Source organism: Stegodyphus dumicola, chromosome 3 (assembly GCF_044657685.1).
Source record: "Stegodyphus dumicola isolate Sdum_Otavi_A_Nest chromosome 3, ASM4465768v1".
In the NCBI taxonomy this organism is placed as follows: Eukaryota; Metazoa; Arthropoda; class Arachnida; order Araneae; family Eresidae; genus Stegodyphus; species Stegodyphus dumicola.
Genome location: NC_140770.1, coordinates 269,841,371 through 269,865,003, shown reverse-complemented (window position 1 = coordinate 269,865,003; position 23,633 = coordinate 269,841,371). Strand labels below are relative to the sequence as shown.

General features: G+C 34.4%; 1 protein-coding gene across 1 annotated transcript in view; it reads left to right on the top strand.

Moving 5' to 3' along the window:
• Positions 1-268: 268 nt before the first annotated feature.
• Ass (argininosuccinate synthase) overlaps positions 269-23,633 on the top strand; it is a 41,896-nt gene continuing 18,531 nt past the window's right edge. Inside the window, exons 1-5 of the mRNA XM_035360139.2 lie at positions 269-426; positions 4,122-4,190; positions 7,306-7,551; positions 19,060-19,134; positions 21,084-21,154. Of these exons, the coding sequence (XP_035216030.1) occupies positions 331-426; positions 4,122-4,190; positions 7,306-7,551; positions 19,060-19,134; positions 21,084-21,154 (557 nt within the window). The 5' untranslated portion in view covers positions 269-330. The remainder of the gene's footprint in view (positions 427-4,121; positions 4,191-7,305; positions 7,552-19,059; positions 19,135-21,083; positions 21,155-23,633) is intronic.

Below are 23,633 nucleotides of genomic sequence, written 5' to 3'. Positions count from 1 at the left end.
ATTGCATGCACACATGGCTAGCAACAAATATTTCGCTAGCAGTTCCTTTTCTACAGGGGCAGGAAATCGACATGATTAAAAAAGCGGAATCTCTCTTGGAGGTGCTGGGGAAGGAAGAAGAGAAAATCTGCACTTTTTTGTTATCATACGGACATCACTCATTTCTTTCTTTCAATATCTATTAAAGTGAAAGTAATTATTGCCATTGCCGCTAAGATCGCATCTCAAGATTATAATTGATCAACGTTTCCGCTCACTCTTCAAGGTTTTCTTTCTGATAACAGCCACTCGTAGAGTTGAAAGCGTGCAGTTGTGGATTTAGAGAGCGTAATGGAAAGTGTTGTACTCGCTTACAGTGGTGGACTGGATACCTCCTGTATTTTAGTATGGCTTATCGAAAAAGGTTACGATGTCATCGCTTTCATGGTATGTGACCTCTTTCAGAATACTGTCGTTTCGTTCATGCTCACAAAATTCTTTATTTTGTTCAATATCGCAGGCTTAGGTTCTTTTTTATTTTATTCTTCAAACTGGATAATTAAATCAGAAAAAAATTAACATTGGCGACTGAATCAATTAAAAGTTCCTCTTTCCTTTCAAACCGATGCTATAAAATTTTCACTCAAGCTCATTAAAATTCTTATCTGTCTTTCACATGACTTCTTTTTGGTATTTGTTCAGACTTAGATGTAAAAGTAATTACCCCCGCCAGTGGACGAATGGTTAACACTATTGAATGCTGCGAGTTTGACACGGGTTCGATCTCGGGCGAACGAGCTCGGCATAGTTGGTTGCTGTGGGTTTCTCTTTGTGTAACGAGCCAATTTTATTTAGAAAGTCCTTCACGAAGGCGTCCTACCCCTTAGCCTTCATGTGCTATACCATATTGGAATACCATAATTGACGAGTATATAAAACATTAAAATTTGAGCTGTAATCTAGAAAATAAAATCTAAGTAACAAGCTCGTCTTGAAATTTATATTCTTAGATTACACTTATGTTTTTGTTAAAATTAGTAATACCTTTTGAGCCATGATTTATAGCGGGTATAACACGCTGATTAAAAATTCAGTAAGTATATAAAAGACTAAGACTAGGGGTGTAAGTGTTTTATATCTTGAGCGGAAGACTTTTAGGGGATGACAGATTTTTCTCATGTATTCATGTGGTGCAATTAGCCCACCACAAGGAAGGTCTCAGTACTGTATACTCTGTTTCTATAGTTTATTTTCAGGTATTTGTTGCTTTTGACATGCAGCAACACGTCAAAATGTACTGTTAGTTTCCTGGAAAAAATGGAACAAAAAACTAGTACCAAGGCCATACCCTTCACTCGTAACTCCTGATTTATCACCAAATCTCCTGATTTATCACCGATGTATTTTTGCGCTTTAAAGAATAAATGGAATCATACGAACAGAATAAAGGAAATTTTTTCCCCCAAAAAATTATGAAACCGATTTGAAATGGATTCAGAAGACACTTTTTCGAGACGTCTTTACGTACGTGCGTATGTGGGTATATATCTCGCATAACTCAAAAACAAGTAGCCTCAGAACGTTGAAATTTTGTATATAGGACAGCTACAGGATGTAGTTGTGCACTTCCCTTTTTGGTGGTAATCGGCCGCACCGAAAATAAATAAATAAATGAATAAATATATATATATATATACCCACTCTGTTACTCGGCTCCGTGAGCTCAATTTTTTTTATTCTTATATGTTGGTAAATTGTGCATTTTTTGCATTAAAAATGATTGAATTATGTTGTTATTATCTTCCGGTTAAGGTTTTTATGCCTTTAGTTAATCTGTTTGCATTAATTGTAGAATTATCAACAATTTAAAAGCTATTCAAGTGCGGCTAAGCCTAATTTCTTTACCATAGCAGCCATATTTGTTTACATTTGAAATTTAACAGAATAGTGGATTTGTTGTCAATCTAAAGAAACTAAGTTTTGCAAAAACAACTGTTTCTTTTTTATTTGTCTAATTTCTTTTATACATCGTTTTAGATTTATTATAGTATTTGAATAGAACATGTTGTAACGATTAGATAATTCTTCAGATGATATAATTTTTGCGCATTCTGAGTTATAAAATGAATGAGATGTAACGATGTTAAGGGAACCTAGCCCCAGAGTGTCTATGGTAAATAATTTTAATAAATAAATTTTAAAGAGTGCATTTATTCTATTGTGGTTTATGCGCTATCGACAAAGTAGATTTAATTCTATTCAATAAGTTTAAATGAAATGCAGGAAAAAGGGTGTATAATTTAATATTCCATCAAAGAAAGTCATGTGGTGTACACATCAGATTTTTTTTATACTAACCAAGGAATAAGTTTCCTGAGAAATGTTAATTCTTTTTCCTTCCATTTCTTTTAACACGTATGCCAATTTTAAGCAATGTTTAATCCTTATTTACTTCATCAGTGAAAGATGATTAGATGTTTTTATATCGGAAACTAAGAAATTATCGATATACAGTAAATCCCCTCCTTCGTATCCGTGCTGACAGTAGCAGATAATACTAAACATTATGTAGAAAGATACACGTAGCTTATAGAACAACTGCAAAACTTAAATTTTTTTAATTAGTTACAATAAAACGTAATTGCTCTAAGTAGATTTATAATAAGAAAAAAGGGGTATTGTGCGCTGCATTGTATATAATAAAGCATTTTTTGTCCTATACGTAGGAAAGTAAGGCATTTAATCTTCAAAAGATGCTACAGAGATGCAAAAATAGCATATCATTTTGTATATAATCCTGCTAAGTTGTAGGGTCATTAGATTATTTTGATGCGGGAGACATAAAAAATGAGCAATGCCTTCGCCGGGACTCGAACCTGAACTTCTCGAAAACGCGCCGAGTGTGCTACCGTTACACTACGAAGGCATGCAGAGAGGAGGGATTATAAGGTATTTTCTCGCTCGGCGAAATTTAAATACCTCGGCAATTCAAAGCACTTCGTCGAGGACTGTTGGCTGACTGGAAACCTGAAAGGAAAATATAAATTGACAAAGTTTGAAGATTTATTTAGTAACTATAAATTGTTTAGAAATTTTGCAAGACATGTTATGCAAATTGTGAATGAGAACAAGAAGAATATTGGTACCGACGATGCTTGAAAACAGATATAATTGAAGAGAGCTTATAAATTCCAGATGAATTTTGATAATAAGAATAAATTTTGAATAATAATAATTAAAGGTGAAATTTTTTAAAGGCTTAAAACTTAACATAGAAATGAAAAAAATACCTCTACAGATTTCACCGAGAGTGTTTGGGATGTATGTATTTGTTTTACGTAGTGTGATATTATTTCTTTTATAACCCTTTTGAGTTTCTTATGTTCGTTTTGTGTATTGTATGATCTGGTGTGTATATTAGCTTTGCAACCTATCACCAGATGTTTAAAGTTCGTTATGATTTGTTATTTAGCCATTTATTTTGTTATGTTTCATTATTTAACGTTTGTTTGTTGTTATATTGGCTTGTCCCCTCTTAGCAATATCGCAGGCTTAGCCTGCTATTTGGACTGGGGGCCAGTGCTTAGAACTAACCTTCTAATATATCAACGGATAACAAAAACAATCAAACTAATATCTTTCAAATAAAAATATTATATAAGCAGTGAAACATTTATCTGACCATTTTCGTTCGTAGTCATAGTTGGAAATCATAATTGTACGTGGAAGGAAACTCTGGAGCATTTACACTGGTATATTGCATCATGTCACGGCCGTTCTTATTTGGTACACTTTTTATTATTTACAAACCTTTTATTTAATTAAATATTTTTATTTGCGTAACAATACAAAGCAGATAGTTTAAACTACACAAAGGAGTATCGTGTATATTTATAAGGTATTTCTCCCACCTTCTTGGCGTGCCTTCGTGGTGTGGTGGTCTGCACACTGGGCCGGTATTCCAGAGGTCCGTGGTTTGATTCCCGGCGAAGGCGGTTGCTAATTTTTCATTTCTCCAGCCTCCAAAAAAAAAAAAAAAAATCCTAATGTCTTTACCTATTACAGTTTTTTTTTTTTTTTTTTTTTTTTTTTTTTCATTTTGAAGGTGCAACTTTGCTAATGGTATTTTTTCTCTCCTCTAGGCGAATGTCGGACAGGATGAAGATTTTGAAGGAGCAGATGCAAAAGCAAAATCTCTAGGAGCAAAGAAGGTATTTATTTAATAATGAAGTGTTTTAAGAGAGTAATATCGGAAATATGTTACTTTATAATTCATTTTGATGAATTTATTTAAGAACTTCTATCATTCTCATAAGCAAGTACCGTTACAAAGACAGCTTTTGTAATGGCAGTTACAACGGTACCCCTATATCCGTCGGTAGTACGTTCCAAGACTATGATGGCCATGCGAAACTGCGGATAATAGTGAACATTACAATAAAACAAGATATTCATGTAACATAACATAAGCACATAGTGGAGTTTAGCTCATAAATTTTATACTGTATGAGATAACCGCTGTTAAATAAAGTGATAGTACATTATACTGTAGTATATTACATATTTTACTAATAAATAAAATAATGCAAAATATATGGCATTCTACAGTATCTCCCTTGTAACAACTCCATAAAAGAAAAAAAATTAACCTATTAGCCTTATGTGCGAGAGATGAGAGAGAAATGAAAATATGTAGTTTCTGTATGAACTGTGGTTGCCCAGACAGTATAGTGGTTAGGGGAGCCGACAGCAATATCAAAGGTCCCGGGTTCGAATTCCGGGAAAGGTATGGTTGTAACTGTCCGTCCTTTCATAGGAGGCAAAGGTGGCCCACCTATTAGGTGCCTCCATAATAAAGTTACCACCACTTCTGGCCTTAGTTGTGGCCAAGTCGAAGTCGGCTGAGGGCTCATCATTGAAAAAAAAAAAAAAAAAAAAAGTATGCCCTGTGTCACAGCGTAGTGACAGAGTGCATACATTGCCACATTACATTGTGCATTATCATTTGAATTTAAAGGAAAATATTAACACGGAAATAAAGAAAGGAAGTCAAATTCTATGACTACTGACAACAATGATTCCCTGGCTATATGATCAAGAGGAATAACTGGATGAGGAAGGAAATGACGAAACTGAGGTGTGACCTATAAGCTGAGACCATACATAATGTTTCACAACGAATATTTCCGTTCGCTATATTTGGTGGGGAAGCTAATAGCATTTTGGTGGTGCCCCTTTAGATATTTGAATACTTATTTTATTTATTTATTTATTTATTTATTTATTTGAGGGGGTGGCCTATTGGAATCCGCTAGCTGATTCTGTATCCAACTATATAAAACTCTGCGGAGGTACGACTATATAAAATAAATCAGATTTAAACGGGGATTCTTTTTTCTCCTTCAAAACTGGGGCAGAAGCTTAGCAATTAGCTAGGTATAGCATCAATCGTCTGTGGTATTACAGAGGTGCTGGTCTAGCTTCTATCTGTCGCCCATCTGCCATCCTTATCGGTCTTGTGTTTCATGCTGCTGCCTACAGCACCGGGCTCGAATTCCAAAGAAGGCCTGGATGTTTGTAAGAGCAAAGAAAAAAAAAAGTCTGTGCTGCATGGAGGCACTTACTGGTACTGTCGAGTCAAAAGTATGTTTGGTAAGAGGAAAAGTGTCGGAAGATCCTCGAATACGTCCTCCAGGATCTTCACATTCACCGTTATACTTGGGATTCATCTGCAGAATATCTGCGATGAGACTTGATCTGTAAAAACCATTGGTGAAATTTTCTATTCCCAGCCCTACTTCCAGTCCTGTCGGCTTTTTCTCTACAGAAGAATCAGAGAGATATAAAGTATATAATCTAAATACGTAAATTTTGTCTAATCTTGCAAAGACTGATAAAAAGTGTGCAATCATAGCAGTTTCAAAGACATAATTTTATAAAATATTCACATAAATTTATACAAGGAACTATTTCTCAACCTTTGTTGTGAGCAGGGAGAATGTAGCTGTTCAATATAGGATACCAGATGTATGTTCTTGTTTTCAAGCTGAACTTCTGAGTTTAAATCTTGCCGTTAAATTGATACAAAACTCTTGTCTTAAGAATAAGAAGTTTACATATCTTATATGCACAGATTCACTTTCTTCGTTCCTTTTTCCACGTGATACACTATCGACTGAAAAACTGGTAGTGGAAACTCACTGCGTATTTCCACGCGATTGGATAAACTGAAGATATTCATTTTACCTACGTTCGAGGTCACAATGGAGGTCACATTTCACCTACGTTCGAGGTTCCTTAATGACAGGGCTAAGTTTATTATGACTTATCGTGATATTGATTTAAAGTTATCTGCTCCTAAATCGAAGCTTGTGACTTGGGAGAAAACTGTGATTGATTGGAATGCTGAATATCTTGGTTCGTCGACGGCCGAGTGGACAAAGAGATTTTTTTCAAGTGTTTCTCAACTACTTAAGTGATTTAAGACATTTTGAACCGAATATAATTTAGTCATCAGAATTTTCTTACTTCGTTTCAGTAGTGTGACTAGAGAACTTTGTGCCTGTGGCGATGCTGTGGAAGATGTAGAACACATTTTACTGCATTGTAGGCTGCATGCCAGTGCTAGAAGTGATCTTAGGGCAGCTCTCTATTTGCTGGCCTTCTTATTATGATCTTGTCAGGAGTTCCGAAGCCTTTGCAGTCTTGCACGAATTTATTTGTTGTCTGAACTTTTAGTATTATTATTTGTATGATTGGATTTTAATCTTTTATGCGTCATTGCATTATTTTGCGTATTATCTATGTATGATTACGTTATGTATTGATGAATCATTTTCCTTTGTATCAATATTATTTATAAGTATTATTTCATTTTTAATATTATTGTCTTATTATTAAGTTATTGTTTATTTTTATAGGACTATTAACATAGCTTAATTATTCATGGTATACTTTAGTACTTTTATTATAGCAGTATTTGAATTTTATATTTTTCTTTGCTCTCTCCACACCTAGATATTATGTTTTTATTGTTGAATTGTATCTCTTTGCATTGTGAGTTATTTACTTACATCTGTAAGCCTCGTGGAATACATCGTGGAACACGAGGAGTTTTGTATTGGTTTTCTTAATTAAAAAAAAAAAAAAAAAAAAAAAAACCTTTGTTGTGATTTTCAAACACACTTTTAATAAATTTTATCGCAACATTTTTATTCTAAAGAGTCCGTTAGTGATGCATCATGACTTTAAATACTGATTTGATGAATTAAGATTTAATTTGAATTGAATAACTTACGTTATGTCTTCACTGTTGCTTTGTTGTAGGTCATCATTGAAGATCTGCGAAAGAGCTTTGTTGAAGAATACATTTGGCCAGCTGTCCAAGCCGGAGCCATTTACGAAGACCGCTATCTCTTAGGGACAGCCTTGGCCAGGCCTTGCATTGCGAAGGCCCTCGTTTGTGTGGCAGAGCGAGAAGGTGCAGCCTACATCTCCCACGGCGCAACTGGCAAAGGAAATGACCAAGTCCGATTTGAACTATCCTGTTACGCTCTCAGTCCTAAATTGAAGGTAATTATTTAAGAAGATGGGGAATATTCTAGGAATAATCACTTGCCTAAAATTTGTCTCACTTTCATTAGCATGTATTAAAAGTAGGTCGCTATATAGTAAGTTCTGAATATAGTAGATATGCAAACATAATATCGTTAAAGCTCTTAACACCGAATTTATTCTGGGAAAATATTTATGCTATAGATTTTTGGTTTGAATTAAGAAAAATGTTTCAAAGCCTTCTTTAAGCGTCTCTTATTTTCGTGCTCTAACCTGAGAATCACTACTGTGCCTGCAGTAGCTAAATAAGTGTAATCCAAAAGGTGGTAGATAAAAAAAAGATCTGATGTGTACACCACATGACTTCCTTGTACGGAATATTAAATTATAAAAAAAATCTGATGTGTACACCACATGACTTCCTTGTACGGAATATTAAATTATACGCATTTTTTCTTGCATTTCATTTAAACTTATTGGATTGAACTAAATCTACTTCTATATTTCGTTCATATTATAACTCAGAATGCACAAAATTTATATCATTTAAAGAATAGAATTATCTAACTGTTGCCACATGTTCTATTCAAATACTATAATAAAGCTAGAACAATGTATAAAAGAAATTAAGCAAACAAAACAAAACAGAAACAGTTTTTCACAGACGATTGAGTATTTCTCATTCAATTAATTCAGTTCTCACTTCGCGACAAGGCAAAAATACATAAAAACTCAAAATATCTGTATTAAAAATTACGAAGTAAATCTTAAACACTTATTTGCTCGAAAAAATTCCAGAAAGGATTAAGCATGATTTAATTCGCAATAATAAATGAAGGCGTTATTTTTGTTGTTGCGAAGCTAAGTTTCTCTAGATTGGCAACAAATCCACTAGTCTGCTGTTTCAAATGTAAACAAGCAATGGCCGCCATAAAAAAAATTATGCTTAGCGGCACTTAAACAACTTTAAAATTGTTGATAATTCTAAAAATATTGCATACAAATTTACTAAAGGCATAAAAACCTTAACCGGAAGATAAAAACAACACAATTCAATCATTTTTAAAGCAAAAAATGTGTAATTTACAAACATATAAGAGTAAAGAAACTGAGATCACTGAGCCGGGTAAGAGAGTGGATATATATATAAATATATTTATATACGTTTGGCGCGGCCGATTGAAACCAAAATACAAGGTGCACATCTACATGTTATAGTAGTCCTATATACAAAATTTCAACGTTCTGAGGCTACTCGTTTTTGAGTTATGCGCTCCGGATACTCGACCAGGATAACGAATCACGGCCCGCACCTCCAAGCGAGATCACTTTTCTAAAGGTCTTGCTAGTTCAATCGCTCTGACGTGTTTGCAAAATTACTTTATCTACTCGCACAACCGCTGCTAGACAACTAATGCCATCTCTCTATACTCAGGAGGAAAAGTATTTCCTCCACAATAATTACTTTTCAGAAACTGAAGTTTGTGACCTCTTTTTTTAAAATTTATTTTGGATCCACCTACGTATGTTCAACCGAGCTTCTGTTAATACTGTTAAAATGAAGTGTAGAAGATGACTTCCAGTCGGGAAATGCATCTATTTTCACGCCAACATGAATTTCAGATACTTGAAATATCTCTTGAACTGTCGCAGACTTTCAGGAGAAACTCAGTGATTGTTAAATGTAACCCAACCGCAATTTAATTTCTTGCAGAATGTCAAAAAAAGTATTTATCCGAGTATCAGTTTTAACGATCCTCAGCACCTAAAATCATGTACGCTGACGAATGGCTTAAATTGTAGAGACGTTAGGTTATTTCGAAGCAGGAGACATGAAAAATGTGCCTCCGAGCGTGCTGACCATTACACTACGAAGGCATGCTAAGAAGGCGGGAGAAATACCTTATGTACTTCCCTTTTAAAGGGCGACTGGGGATCAAGGAAACCAGTTGCCAAATCCTGGTGGTGCAGAATCATCATCCACCACCTTTTTTAGTTCGGCCGCCACTGTAGAGCCATTATGTTATTTCGAAGTAGAAGACATGAAAAATGTGCAATGTCCTCGCCGTGACTCGAATCTCGGACCTTTCGAATACGCGCCGAGTGTGCTGACCATTACACCAAGAAGGCATGCTAAGAAGGCGAGAGAAATACCTTATAAAATTAAATGGAACATGTTATGTAATGAAATCTACTATATTTATTCTCTATTTACGGCATCTTCATTGCATTTCATTGAGTAAATTATAGTGATGGAAAGATACACTATTTCTTCATAATTCTATAAGCTGTAAATATCTATGATGTTTATTACCCTGAGATAAAATTCGTTGCTTTGGATAACTTAAATTTCTTCATTCTGTAAAATAACAAACAATGGACTGATGGACAAAGACGATCTTTATGCACCAATATGAAGAAAACAATTGACAGCAGTTGTTCAAAACCTAAAATAACTGCAGTTTCAAGTTTTATGACAAATGCAACAAAATTTAACCTATGGATTTATTGTAATCTGTTTAAGTACAATTAGAAAACGTTAAAAATATGAAAGTTAAATACAACTAAAACAAATATTTTCAGAAAATGAGCTTTGATTCTGAATATTTCACGCTGAATCCTTTAATTATTCGAATAAAAATGCAGTTATTTAAAGTTAATTTTAATTATCAATTTTATTTTAACCGTGAACCCCATTAAGATTGCTCTTTGATAGTGATATGTAAAAGAAAAAAATTTCCCAAACTCATTATATTCCAAACATTATTTTCCCAAGATTCAAGAAAAGCTGCTTTTCACAGAATATTCTACTCTCGATCCAAAAGGAATTAATTCTTGCGCTTTATCTTGATTCGAAACAGTGCAATACCTATAAGCCGCTGTGATGAAAAATCTTTGTTCAATTTTATGTTTTTATTTATTTATTTTGCGGTTTTAATCTAGTAATAATTGTTTTACCGATTTACACTTCGAAGATCAAAATTATGATTTTGCTTTTCTTTCAGCATTGAGTTTCAAAAGATTTGCAGTTCATTAATCTTGTCCAACTGCTCCACCGACGAACTATGACATATGACATATGACAGATTATAATATAAAATGAAAAGATCGCAAATAAATTTTATTTCAGTGACATTTAAGGCTTCCTCACGTGACTATCTAGCATGAAAAAGAACATTTAAACCTAAGCTAAATAAATTATAACTTTCAGGCCTCATAATGTAGGATTCTCAATGATTTTTTTTTATTTACTTTATTCAACAAGCTCATATGGCTTTGCTCTGTTTAAACTCTGAAAAGAGCTTAGAGCAAACCTTATCAAGTTTAAATTCTTCCTAGCCACACAGAAATCGGATGTTGCGAAAGAACTTCCAATTGAATGAAGATAAAAGTGTTTAAACGCTGATGAATTTGTTTCGTAAAAAAAAATAAATAAATAAATAAAATAAAAAATAACTGAAGTGCTTTTCGAAACTGTCAGTAATGAACTAACATGTTTTTTATCCGTTTATCAGTAACATATCAAAGGAAGAAATATTGCAATTTGGAATATTTATATACGAGAAAAATGGCTACGGGAAGAAAATTACTTTTTATCATCTGCAGCTTCTCCAGCGATGATAAAACCACACCCTCTTTTCTGTCTCGTATCTCAAGAATGGAATTCAGATTTAAACAAAGATGGTTCATGGAGTAATCAAGAACTGTTACAAACTCTAAATTTTATTCTCTAACAAATTTAACAATATCAAAACAGTAGACAATTTTATATTAATTATCTATGTTGGAGATAAAAGAGATAGCGTGCCTGCAAAGATTTAGGAGTGAATTTTTGCAAAGAATCCTAATGAAGCTTTCAAGCGATATCTAATGGCAATGACTACCAAACTAATCTCAACGTGAGTTCTTTAAAATACCATCTCTTGCAGAAAGAAGTATACGCGGAAATGTTTTATTGGATTTTAAGCAGTCGATGTCCTGTACTACGGATTCAAATATCAAACATCAAGAAGGGCGTTTCGTACAAATCAATCATATTATTGTAAAACGATGTGTAACTCTTGTTACTCATCTACCTTCTAAGCCAAAATTTAGTACTAATGGACTATTTTTTTTTTTTTTTTTTTTTTTTTTTTTTTTTTTTTACGAAATAAAAATTTCACTTTAAAAGGCACCATTCTGAGAGTATTACAGGCATTCAGAAAAACTTAACGAGTGGAAAAAATGCAATAGTTGGATCTTATAAAGGCAAAGCGCTCAATGAACGTACGAAGAGATATGGTCCAACTCCAATTTCATCAGCCAAGGCCAGTGGTGCGCAAACGTTTTTCGACTGCGACCCCTTTTATAGAGAGAAATTTTTGGCGACCCCTAGAGATAAATGTTCACAAATACGATGTATATTTCGCGCATTTCTTTCGTTTCGAATAAAAACATCATCATATCTGACTCATATTAATTTTATTTATAATTTTAAGAAAATACTTTTTGTATAACACAAAAATCAGTAAATTGCTTAATGAGACGTATGTGGCTGCAAGTTTCTAATTATCTCATCGATGTTTGGATGTATACTGCTAATTGCAATTCGCATATCATCTTCAGAGTTTAAACGCGAGCGGTATTTAGTTTTTTTGAAACTAGTTTGCTAAATCCAGTTTCACATAAATACGTTGATGCAAATTGTATTAACACTCTGATGGCATTCTTGCATGAAACGGGATATTGTTTTTCCACGGATAGCCAACATTTTTGGCAAGGCTAAGTCTTAAATTGATTTCGAAGAGTATAATCACTAATTAGATCTATCAATTGCTCTTTCTCACTAATTTGAACAGTTGAACTGCATATGTCAAAGGAAAATGGATCACGAATCCAACCAAGATCGTTTTCAGGAAAATCGTCGAATCTTCTCGAAAAATTTTCCTTTAACTTTTCAATGTGATTGGAAACGATGTTTTTAAATGTAAATATATCTATATTATTTTCCTTGATAAAATCGTTAAAGGAAGGGAACATGTCGGTGTTGTTTTTATTCAGTTCAGTTTGCTAGAGACTAAGCTTATTCTTAAAAGCTTGAATTTTACTGGCTTAAGTTATGATAGTTGAATTCTCACCCTGCAAGCTCAAATTTAAGTCGTTAAGTTTTTCGAAAATATCAACTAAATAGCTCAGCTTCCCTAGCCAAACTTCATTAATATAATAACTTGCCAATCTAAGTTTCTTTTCGATTAAAAACATATACACTTCATTTCTCAAATATCCGTCGTAGTATTTTCCCACGTGAAAGCCATCTGACTTCGGTGTGTAACAGTAATCTCTCATACGTTGAGCTCATCTCATTGCAAAGTATTGAAAAGAGACGGCTGTTATGGCTGTTGCATTTAATGTAGTTAATTGAACTAACAGCGTCTTATTATATGTTGTGCAACTCTTCATCCATATCTTTTGCAACAAGAGCTTGCCGATGAATCATACAGTGATTAAATACCATATGAGGCGTCACCTTCTGAATTAAGCCTCTGAGCCCTTTATTCGAGCTTGTTAATGCTGCAGCACCATCAGTACAAACCGCAAAACAGTTTGCCCAGGTAAGGGACTTTGTTTCAAAATATTCATTTATTACTTCGAATATTTTTTCTCCAGTTGTTTTTCCCTTCCAAACTTTTGCAACATAAAAACGTTTCTGTTATATCTTCATTAAAAATAAACCTAACGTAAATAATTAGTTGTGACATGACATTTTAGTAATATCGGTAGTCTCGTCCAGTTGTAAATCAAATACAGATGAATTTTGCATGCGTTTTATGACTTCTGAGTCGTTATTTCGTGACATTTCGGAAATCCGCCGAGACACGGTATCTCTTGATAATGGTATTGTTTTAGTTCATTTCCATATTTATTGCCATGCATAATTGATGTCGTCTTAGTTGCTGCAGGAAGGATAAGGGATTCTCCAATTGTATGGAGTTTCATTGTTTTTCCTATTAGATAAGAAACTTCTAAAGAAGCTCGTAATGCTTTCTGAGGTATTGTTGTAAATTTCTTTAAATGTGCACTTTGAATTTTCAGATTTTCAGCTCGTCTTTGAAAAAAATCGGCATGTTTATTTTGAAGTTCTTTATGTTTAATTTCCAGGTGCCTTTTTAATTTAGCTGGTTTCATGCTCTCATTTGCTAATTTTTCGTTGCAAATGACACATATCGGGCAAATGACACATAACAAATAATATATAAAATTTTATCATTTTTTTCGGGAAATTTAATAAAATTAACAGAGATCTTTCTCTAATGATAGTACATACCTGATAAGAAAGAGTAGCAAAGCCCGATAAAAATATAAAAAATTATAATTACACAACGTCACACGATAAAACTTGAGGATAAACTAAAAAAAATTGCAGGCCAACAGCTACATGCTACAACTTCATGCGAACACTTCACGTCTTCACTCTGACTATCAGATACACTGCGTACCTCGCCATCTGATTGGCTAGCGAATTTTTCCCCTTTCCCTGCGTTTAACGTCTAGTTAAATAGGCGCTTTACAGTAAAACTGGCAAATTATCGCGAAGAGGGCGCTATCTACCGGAGTGAAAAACTTGCGTCTTCACACTTTACATACATTACGCATTACGGTCAAAGAAAGAGCGGACAGCATGAAATTGCAATTAAACAGTGAGTGACGGCACTTCACTCACTGTTTAATTGCAATTTGTATTAATGTACATTGTATGGTATGCAGCATGCAGGCATAATGCATTTCATAAAAATCTGGCGACCCCTAGTTTGCGCACCACTGGCCTAGGCGATCAGCACAGCTGACGCCCCGTATAGACTAAACATATTAAAAAAATCCGAAAGTTTTCAAATTTTATATTACGCTCAAATGTTTTTTTTTAACGTTTTGTGTGTTACCTTTATTTATTAAAAATCATAGTCTTCGCGCTTAATCCGTAAAATTCAATTCAACAGCAGCATCACAAAGTAATTTACAAAGAGCATATATTTAGAATTTACGATACACAGTCTCGCATACTGGAGATAAAAAATGTTCTTTTTTTCGTACAGTGCTGCCATTGCCGATTTGAAATTGTTAAATTTCTTAATCAAAAATTCGTTAAAGTTTTACAAAATATGGAATTGATAATAAAATAAATTCCAAATTTGGATGCCCATATTCGGGTGGAGACATACGTTATTCAAAATTTAATTGCTCTAGATAGCGTTGTTTTATCACAATGCGAGAAACATACATACATTTATGCAGATTCTTCATTATTTATTTTCTTTAAATATAATACAGGGCGATAATATTTGGTGGCAACAATTTGAAAAGTGAAACGCCGTTTATTGTGAAAAGCCACAAAATGCCAAAACGAAATTAAAAGCCCTTCTGGGCTAACGCCCTTTGGGCTAATTATTCAGAGCAAAATATACCTTTATTTATTGGGGCTTGTGAGATACCTTAGCTGTCTATGTCATCTAAGTTCGAAGCCCTGTATAGTATAAGAAAGAATGCATGTAAACGTGAAAGCAGTGATAAAAACTATTTTTTTCATACATTTACTATTTAAACTTGATAGATGTACTGCGTATAACATATTTTAAAAATGCTGCCTCTTGAATTTTAGAATGCCATTTTAAATTCTTTTATCAAATGCAGTGAGTGATACGTGGAGAAATTATCCGGTAAACGAAGATAGTAAACAGGATCATTTTGCAAAATAATCAGATGATCATTTAAGTGTTATAAATAAGATTCTGTAAGTTATGTTAGATTTAATTTTTGGCACTGAAATAAAACAATATAATTGATTCGTAAGCTACAGCTAGCTGCCTTTTATGAGTGGTGCTAAAAAATTGTTTCTTTTTTCTTCCCATCATTATAACATCAAGTATTTACTGTCCCTTTCCATGACAGTCCCGACATGAGCACAAATACGCATGCGCAGTCATAATGTCGCAGTGTCGTTACCAAACAGAATGGACTGATTTCTTACCCTAAGATACACACATCTAAACAACAGGAACAAAAGTGACTCCAGTTGCATAGGCCCACCAGCGGCCGAGCGGGTCCCTGAAGACTGGTAGTTCGGTCGAGGATCGAATCCCTCGAACTTGCTGGCTGCATAGGTGCTTTCGTGGTTTTCCCCCATGTGTAACGTGTTAATACGAGCCAGTTTCCCTTATAAAGTTCTCCACGAAGGCATCCCTCACTTCCGTGTAGTGCCTTAGGGCGAAACACGTAAATAATAATAATATAGCAGTTGCATAGAATATCGCTATAGCAATAATATACTGCAGCGGTGCCCAACCTTGTGCTCGCCGATCGTTTTGTATGTGCTCACCAGCCCGATTAGGTACTATGAACAAAAAATATTTAAAAAATAACCATTCGTTTATATTTTTTAATTGTTAAAATATGATAAGCATTTATAGTCAGAGATATCTTGCAAGACGTTATAAAATAATTGATTGCTGACTGATGAACTTGATAGCGAACATGGAATCTTGTTGCTTCATTCCGATGTTAGACGGCTCAGGGGAAAAGTACTTCAACGATTTGAACAACTTTCGCCAATAAAGCAGTTTCTGGAATTCGGAAAAGAAAGTTATAAAGAATTGGAAGATAATAATTGGTTATCCGATCTGTATTTTCTCACGGATCTAACAGCTAAACTGAACGAAGATCTCCAGGGAAAAGAAAAAACCCTTTCTCAATTGACTGGGACTGTAACTGCTTTTCAGATAAAGTTAAATTTGTATATAAATCAGATGAAAGAAACAAATCTCAGCCACTTTCAGAATTTATCAAGCCATATTAATAACCATAAGGCAACTGAAACAAAGAAATACTCGGAAAACCTAAATACACTGAAAAATAATTTTGAACCAATATTATTATTCATCTCAAACCATTTGCCGAAATTAATATTTCAGATGTATCGCATAAGACTGGAAATATGTTTAACAAATATGTTGATGTTTTGGAAATGTGCTCACGATAGGCCAAAGGTTGGGCACCACTGGTATACTGTATCTGAGTCAACCAACTGAAATGGGCTCTTAAATCTCTCTAATATTGTCTGGCTTACACTTCTCATACTAGGCCCTCTGGGGGTCGACGCAAAGAACTCTGCGAAGCTACTGGCTAGGATCTGTACCTAGGCAGTCTCGGCCACTGGGGTATAAACTTTATGAACTTGGTGGTTCGGAAGGCCTTGGGAAAGGTCACTTATTGGCCGGCCTCGGGGTCTGGCATGTTCTGAGCGGTGTGGAACCGTAGCCGGGGGGGGCTTGTTTCCAACGGTTTGCTGGGTAACGGCCCACTGTCACCAGCATGCCCATGCGACTGGCAGGAACAATTGACGACCAGTGCTGCCTGGTGTCGTATCCAGGTTGTGCGCTGCTTCCCTGGAAGGGTAATAGTGGAAGTTGAACCTCCACGAAGTGACCAAAGGAGAAGTGTAGACCCGCAATGTGATTTAGTTCATGAGGCAGGGCAGCCAAGAACTTACTTACTTACTTCCCATACTAGGCGGTACTATGTGCTAACGAATAAACGAGTAATGCGATGTAATACTATAACAGTGCCAACGAGGATCGTATTGTACAAACTTAAGTAATATCGTGCATTTTTTAAGTTAATTTAAATGTTTAAGAATGAATATACAAAGACAAGATAGCACTTTTCTCATAATCAAATGATCATTATGCGGTAAGAGTAAGTAAGAGTTCAGTGTAAGAGTCCACAACTGAAAGCTATCATGACATACCGCTGTTCATCTAGAAATAAATTTAAAAAAATTTTTTTTTATTATGACTGTATGAAAACAAAGTACGCTATACGTACCTGAGGAGGATTTTGTCTAAGTCTCTTAAGTACAAGATTCCTCTTTTTATCGCCTTACTTCACTTGAATTATACAGCCAGTTCAAAGCCTCCAGCGGTCTTGAAGCGAAACAGCTGAGGACAAGGAGTTCGACCCGAGCTTGAATTCCTACAAATGAGCTAGCCTACGTGAGGGTTTTTGTGGTTTCTTTTTCTTAAATGTATGACGAGAATACGAGTCAAAAAGTGTTCTCTTAAAAGTGTTCCTCGAAGGCATCCATCCCCTTAAGCAAGTAGCCCTCACATGCTTTGCCATAATCTGAATAATCCAATCCAATACATGGATCCCAAGGGTGGCACGAAAACCAATGCGGCCATAATGGACGGAAGAATTTTAAAGGCAGCAAAAAACATAGCCCTGGGCTTGCGCTTTCCCCTTCCTGAGCGACAATTTTTATGTCTATTAAGTGGCAAAAGAGGCAGCAAATGGTACTATAACAGCATTAACCTATTTAACAAATCCAATATCACTTTTAAAATCGAGACTTCACTATAAAATAAAGACTTGATTTCTCAATGGAAACTCATGTGGTCACAAGATAATACGGGCAGACGAACTTTTATGTTTCTATCAAAACCAACACGAAATTTAGTTACAACAAATAATGCAATAACATATCTTCTAACAGCACATGTATCCTTTATTTCATATCTTTTTCGTTTCGCCTTATGTCATACAGACAACTACATAGGTGGATCAACAGGAACAATAGATCATTACCTGTTTGAATGTGCAATCACTAAAGACCTCCACTTTCGTCCTTTCACAAGTGAAAATGCCCAAGGATATTTCAAACAACTACTCAGAAGTAAATCTCTCCGCAAAAAACTTCATAATTTAATGGAATATCTCATAGAAAATTGCGATAATCTAAAGGCAGCATAAATTAAGGCATCACAATTCCACATCAGTATTATTTCGACGTAATTAGCATCACTTCAAGGCAGCACAAGTTCAATCAACAAATATGAAACTTACTTCAGACTTAACTTTAAAATTTATCAGAGCTTTAGCAGAACTTACTTCAGACTAACTATTAACTTCAACAGATAAATAAACTTTAACAGACTTATGAACTGTTAACTTTTATGAATAGTGAACTATTTATGAATTATAAACTATTTATCAACTATGAACTATTATTACATTTCAACAAATCATCAAAATCCTATTTTATTTATTATGTATATAACCAAAATTTTGTATCTAAATCTTTATTCGTATTCTATATTATGCATTCTATATTCTATGTAAGTACCATCAAAATTTCTGTTAATATTTATATGAATTCTGTCAATGTATATCAAGTATATGTCAAAATTATGTATACATCAAATCAAAATTTTTATTGTAATATAAAATTTTAAATAAATGTAGTCCCACTGAGTGAGCAATAAAGCTGAAAGTCTTCCTGCCGGCACAGCTGCTCACCGAGTGGTCTCCTGTCTACTAAGTGGTGCGCGAGAGATTTTAAAACATCTTTTAATACCGCTTAAAGGAGGGAAGAAGGTAGAAACAAACGAGTAATCTATAAAGGCTGCGAACATCAATACATTTTTTTTTTTAAAGTTAGATTTATGCTGAATGTTCTTTGGTTGCATTCTGGACTGATACTTAATTTTGTGTTTTTAGGTTATAGCTCCTTGGCGACTATCGGAATTTTATGAACGCTTTCCTGGACGTCAAGAACTGATCCAGTATGCTAAAGTAAGCCTAAAATATATTTGATAAGATTATTTAAAATATGTTTTATTTTATTTGTAAAAAAAATTAAAAACGAAGAAAATACTGATCAAAAACGCCCCCTCTTCCATAGAAAATTGAAGAAAATTTAAAAGTTTAAAAATTATTTAATGAAGAAAATTTAAAAATTCTATTATTAAAACATCTATTCTAATAAAATTAAGAAAGTTTAAAAATTCTTTTGAAATATCCTTTGCTAAAATAACGGCCCCTTTTAAAAGAAAAAGGCGGATTTAATAAAAAGAAATTTTAAGCGTTGCTGAGTTAACCTGTAATAACATTTCAGGTTAACAGGAAAATACGTAAAAAAGAACTTGCGTATTTGTAGCCATTAAGAAATCTCTGCAAAACGTTTCATTAAAAGTCATTTATCATAGGATTACTTAGAAATGCACTTGCAAATGTAGTAATGAAAAACCTTATTATCATATTATACAGTCTAGTTACTTCCTTGCAATATATACTATTGTATGAGCTATATATACTACTGTATGAGTAGTAGTGCATATGGAGAGAGTAGTATGAAGTGAGCTATTTATCTTGCTATCATTGGTAATTTATCTCAGATATAGAACTTAAATAATTTTCAACAATGCAAAGAAATTACACAACATATAATAAAACCTACTAAAGTATTTATTAAAATTTTCAAATAGTAGACAATAACAAAACTGAGTTACAGCTCGGAATCCCACAGCGTACGCCTAAAATGCTAATTACAGCATGTAAAGCGAATTTCTAGTACTCAGTTATAACGTGTTTCTGCTGTTAAATATACGAACTCAAATTCTGTCTCTTCAGACACTTTTATTTTTCTTGAAATGATTTACATTACTTTTGGCCCTTTTTTTTTTCTGCTGTTATCACAATTATGAGTATATGTTTACGGCCGCCTAGACGGTATAGTAGTTAGGGGAGCCGAATGCAATACCAAAGGGCCCGGGCTCTAATCCCAGATAAGGCATGCTTGTAACTGTCCATAGACCTTCTCTTCATAAATTTTGTAACTGTACTGGTTGTAACTGTCCTTCTCTTCAAAGGAGGCAAAAGTAGTCCTCTATAATAAAGTAATCAACACTTCTAGCCTTAGTTGTGGCCAAGCCAAACTCGGCTGAGGGCCCACCATTGGTTAAAAAAAAGTATATGTTTATGCAATGTCTATTGTTTATCATCATGTTTTGCCCACGCCAACAGTTAGCAAACAAAGTCCAGATAGCAGTATGCAAAGGATAAAAATGCAAAAGTTTTAAACAATGTGTGCAATATAGTGTTGTCAAATACCGGATGCTCTTGGTGTTTGCATTGATATTGTTAAACGGTTTTCGGTATTTGTTGCAAAATCTTGTGTCTTGGCCATTTCGATGTGTCGGCAACTGATGAGCAACGCCTGTACGTTCTGTACGTTTTAATTAAATTTAATGCTTTTCCTTGGAAAACCTAATTTATTATCTAATTTAGTTTATTCACTATCAGTTTTCTTAAGAGAGACTAGACTTTAATCTAGTTATCTTGAACTTACAAATACTAAATTAAATTCACTTAACTTGATGTCTCAGTTCCATTTTTTGTACTGTGAAGTTGACTAAAAGAACGAAGTAAATACTGAAGATCACAAAAACGTAATTACTATTGAGCACGAAACATTTCTAATGCAAGTACCTTTCAGAACAAACTGCTGTATTTCTCTGTATTTTAACTTCTGTTTCAGTTTTTTTTAATGCTAAAGAGGAATTACATACGTCTGGAGAGAAAGTGAACAGGAAAGGAGGAACACAGGATAACAGATCTAAAGGAAACTCAGAGTGTTTTAAACTTAAAAATTTAATTGAATATTTTAAGAATCGTAAAGAAATTTTGCTTACATGCAGAGTGAAATTAATATAAAATAATCTTATGGTGATTTTCTCTAACAGGATAAAGGCATTCCTATTCCAGTCACACCTAAAGCGCCATGGAGTATGGACGCAAATTTAATGCACATCAGGTAAGAAGTAACAGTATTTAAATCAGTTTTTAAATTTTAGTTAAACAGTTTCGAATCCTATCTCTACAAAAAGCCCAAAAATGTGTTAATGTGACCTGAATCTTTTTGCGTTCCTTTAAGGAGTTTGTTACTCCATTAAAAGTAAGATTTTAGAAATGCCGCACTGAGATTAAATTATGTACTAGGCGAAATATCACTACATGCTGCGAAGAACTATCATCAATAAAAATTAGGATTAGTCATCATTTTTGTGTGCTACAGGTACTTCTGAAAATTATTTACCTTTTGGCAACAAAATGCAATAAAAATTAAATTTATAAGAAAAATGAATGTATCAAGAAAAAGAAATTCAGTCATATATGTTAATTAGTTTAAAAGAAGAAAAACTTAAATAACCTGTAAGACGGTTGTAAGTTATTTTCACCGAGATTCAATGGGTATACTGAACTCTAACGCTATAATTGACAATATGAATAACGTATCATATTGAACGTAAACGATCTAGTCATCGTTATGGTTACAAAAACTGAAGATTTTAATCTACAAAAATACTGATAAGTAAATTTTGATGATTAGTTGCAAAGGCAATTATAATCCTTGATCTCTAGCTCTCAAGCCAGGCCAGACATTTTTACTTTTAAAATAGTTTCAGAATTTATTAAAGAATCCTTGAAGTAAAATTATTTCAGCCAGAAATCTTTCCAGAAGTCAACAATTCTTTAAACCAGTGGTTTTCAACCTTTTGACTAACGCGTACCATCTAAACAAAAATTGAAAACCACCACTACAAAGTACTACTACCACCACCACTCTTGTACAAAGTTCAGATCGCATAAATTTACGAGTGTTAGAGAAAAAACTCGATCAGGATGTTGGGGTTTCAATTTTTGAATTTAATAGTTAAAAATACTTTGAATCTTTGCGTACCACCAGTGGTACACGTACGACCGGTTCAGAATCCCTGCGTTAAACCATTTGAAAATATCAACAAATTTTGACAATTTTTGTTTCAAACGCAGCTTTAACTCCTAAACTGTCTGTTTTCAGAAGTCGAAAATAGTCAATTTTTTCCCTCCAAATAACATCAGATTACAGTAATGAACGTTTCTAAAAGTCTTATTTAAAAAAATTATCGGTGCCCAAATAAACAAATTATTCAGACTTGCATTTGCACTTTTTGCTCTCAAGGCACTGACCTCATGGTATTTATTCGCAGCCTTTATTTAAATCTCCACTCCAAATAAATTTTTCTCCTGTTTCATTTTTTTAAGCTGGTAAGTTAAACTGAATATAACTCTTCTAAACCCAATTCCAAAACATTTGAATTTGAACGGTAGATTCTCTTCTAGCACGAATCGCGATAAACATGCATGGCGTATAGATTCTACGAAATATCGAAATTCAACGAAGAGTTGAAAGATATGGCAAATGCAACGCGGCTTCATAATAATCATCTTCCTAGAACTTCTTCAGAATATACGAAGAGATTTTGTTGAAGATGGTTGTAAGAGTTTGTTGGAATGTTTGGAAAACAAAGCCGTTAAGAACTTCCGCGCTTTGGATCTTAACGTTTGCCATGAAATCACAGAATCGGCTACCATCACAGAATCGGCTTAGCGTGGGTTGACAGCTTTGTAGAGTTTATTAATGTACCCTATCCTTACCTTTTCTGTACGGCAGAAAATGTTCTCATTTATTACAAAACTCGTTAGTCTGACGGAAAATGTACATTTTCGAGGTTTCTTATATTAATTATTGTTACGCTTTTTTCTTCCTCTTCATGTACGGTACAGGTTCGTGGATCTGGAGTGAATAATGACAACAGCACGTATCGAAACATGCTTTATTAGCCAGTATTTTCAGGACAGCTCCAAAATCATATTTTCAGAGTCGTCGAAAAACTTCTATAGACACGCTTAGGGGTTAAACAATCAGCAACACAGTTTTCAGGCAATCAGTCTATAACGGTGAAATCAGCTTCACGGCAAAGCATTACAGTACAGTTCCCTACTCTACTCGGTCGTTCTCGGAACTCTGCGTACTCTCAAAACTCTCCACGCTACAACTCGCGATGCACTCGACGATACACAAGAGTACAGCTCTCGACTCAGCACGCCCTAAGTCAAAACTCGACGATGTACTAACTCTCCATACACTAAAAGACTCTCTGGATGCACTCTACGACCAACTCGGCGCTAGACTTCGAGACACTCGCTCAGTGACTGACTATGAACTCTCTAGACACTAACTGACTCTTCGCGTACCAGCAGAGTTTACATAGCTTTTGTCTTGTGTTCCAGAACATTCTGGGCTAAACCAGTAAGAATTCGTTCCAGAAGGTTCTCCATCCGTCTATGGCATATCGCCAATTTTGTCGCCAAATGTGGCAACCCTGCCTTCCCTTGTCATTTTCTGGCAACCCTGCCTTGCGGGAAAGCTATTCCACCGCGCCTGGACATTTCCTAACATTATGACAGAT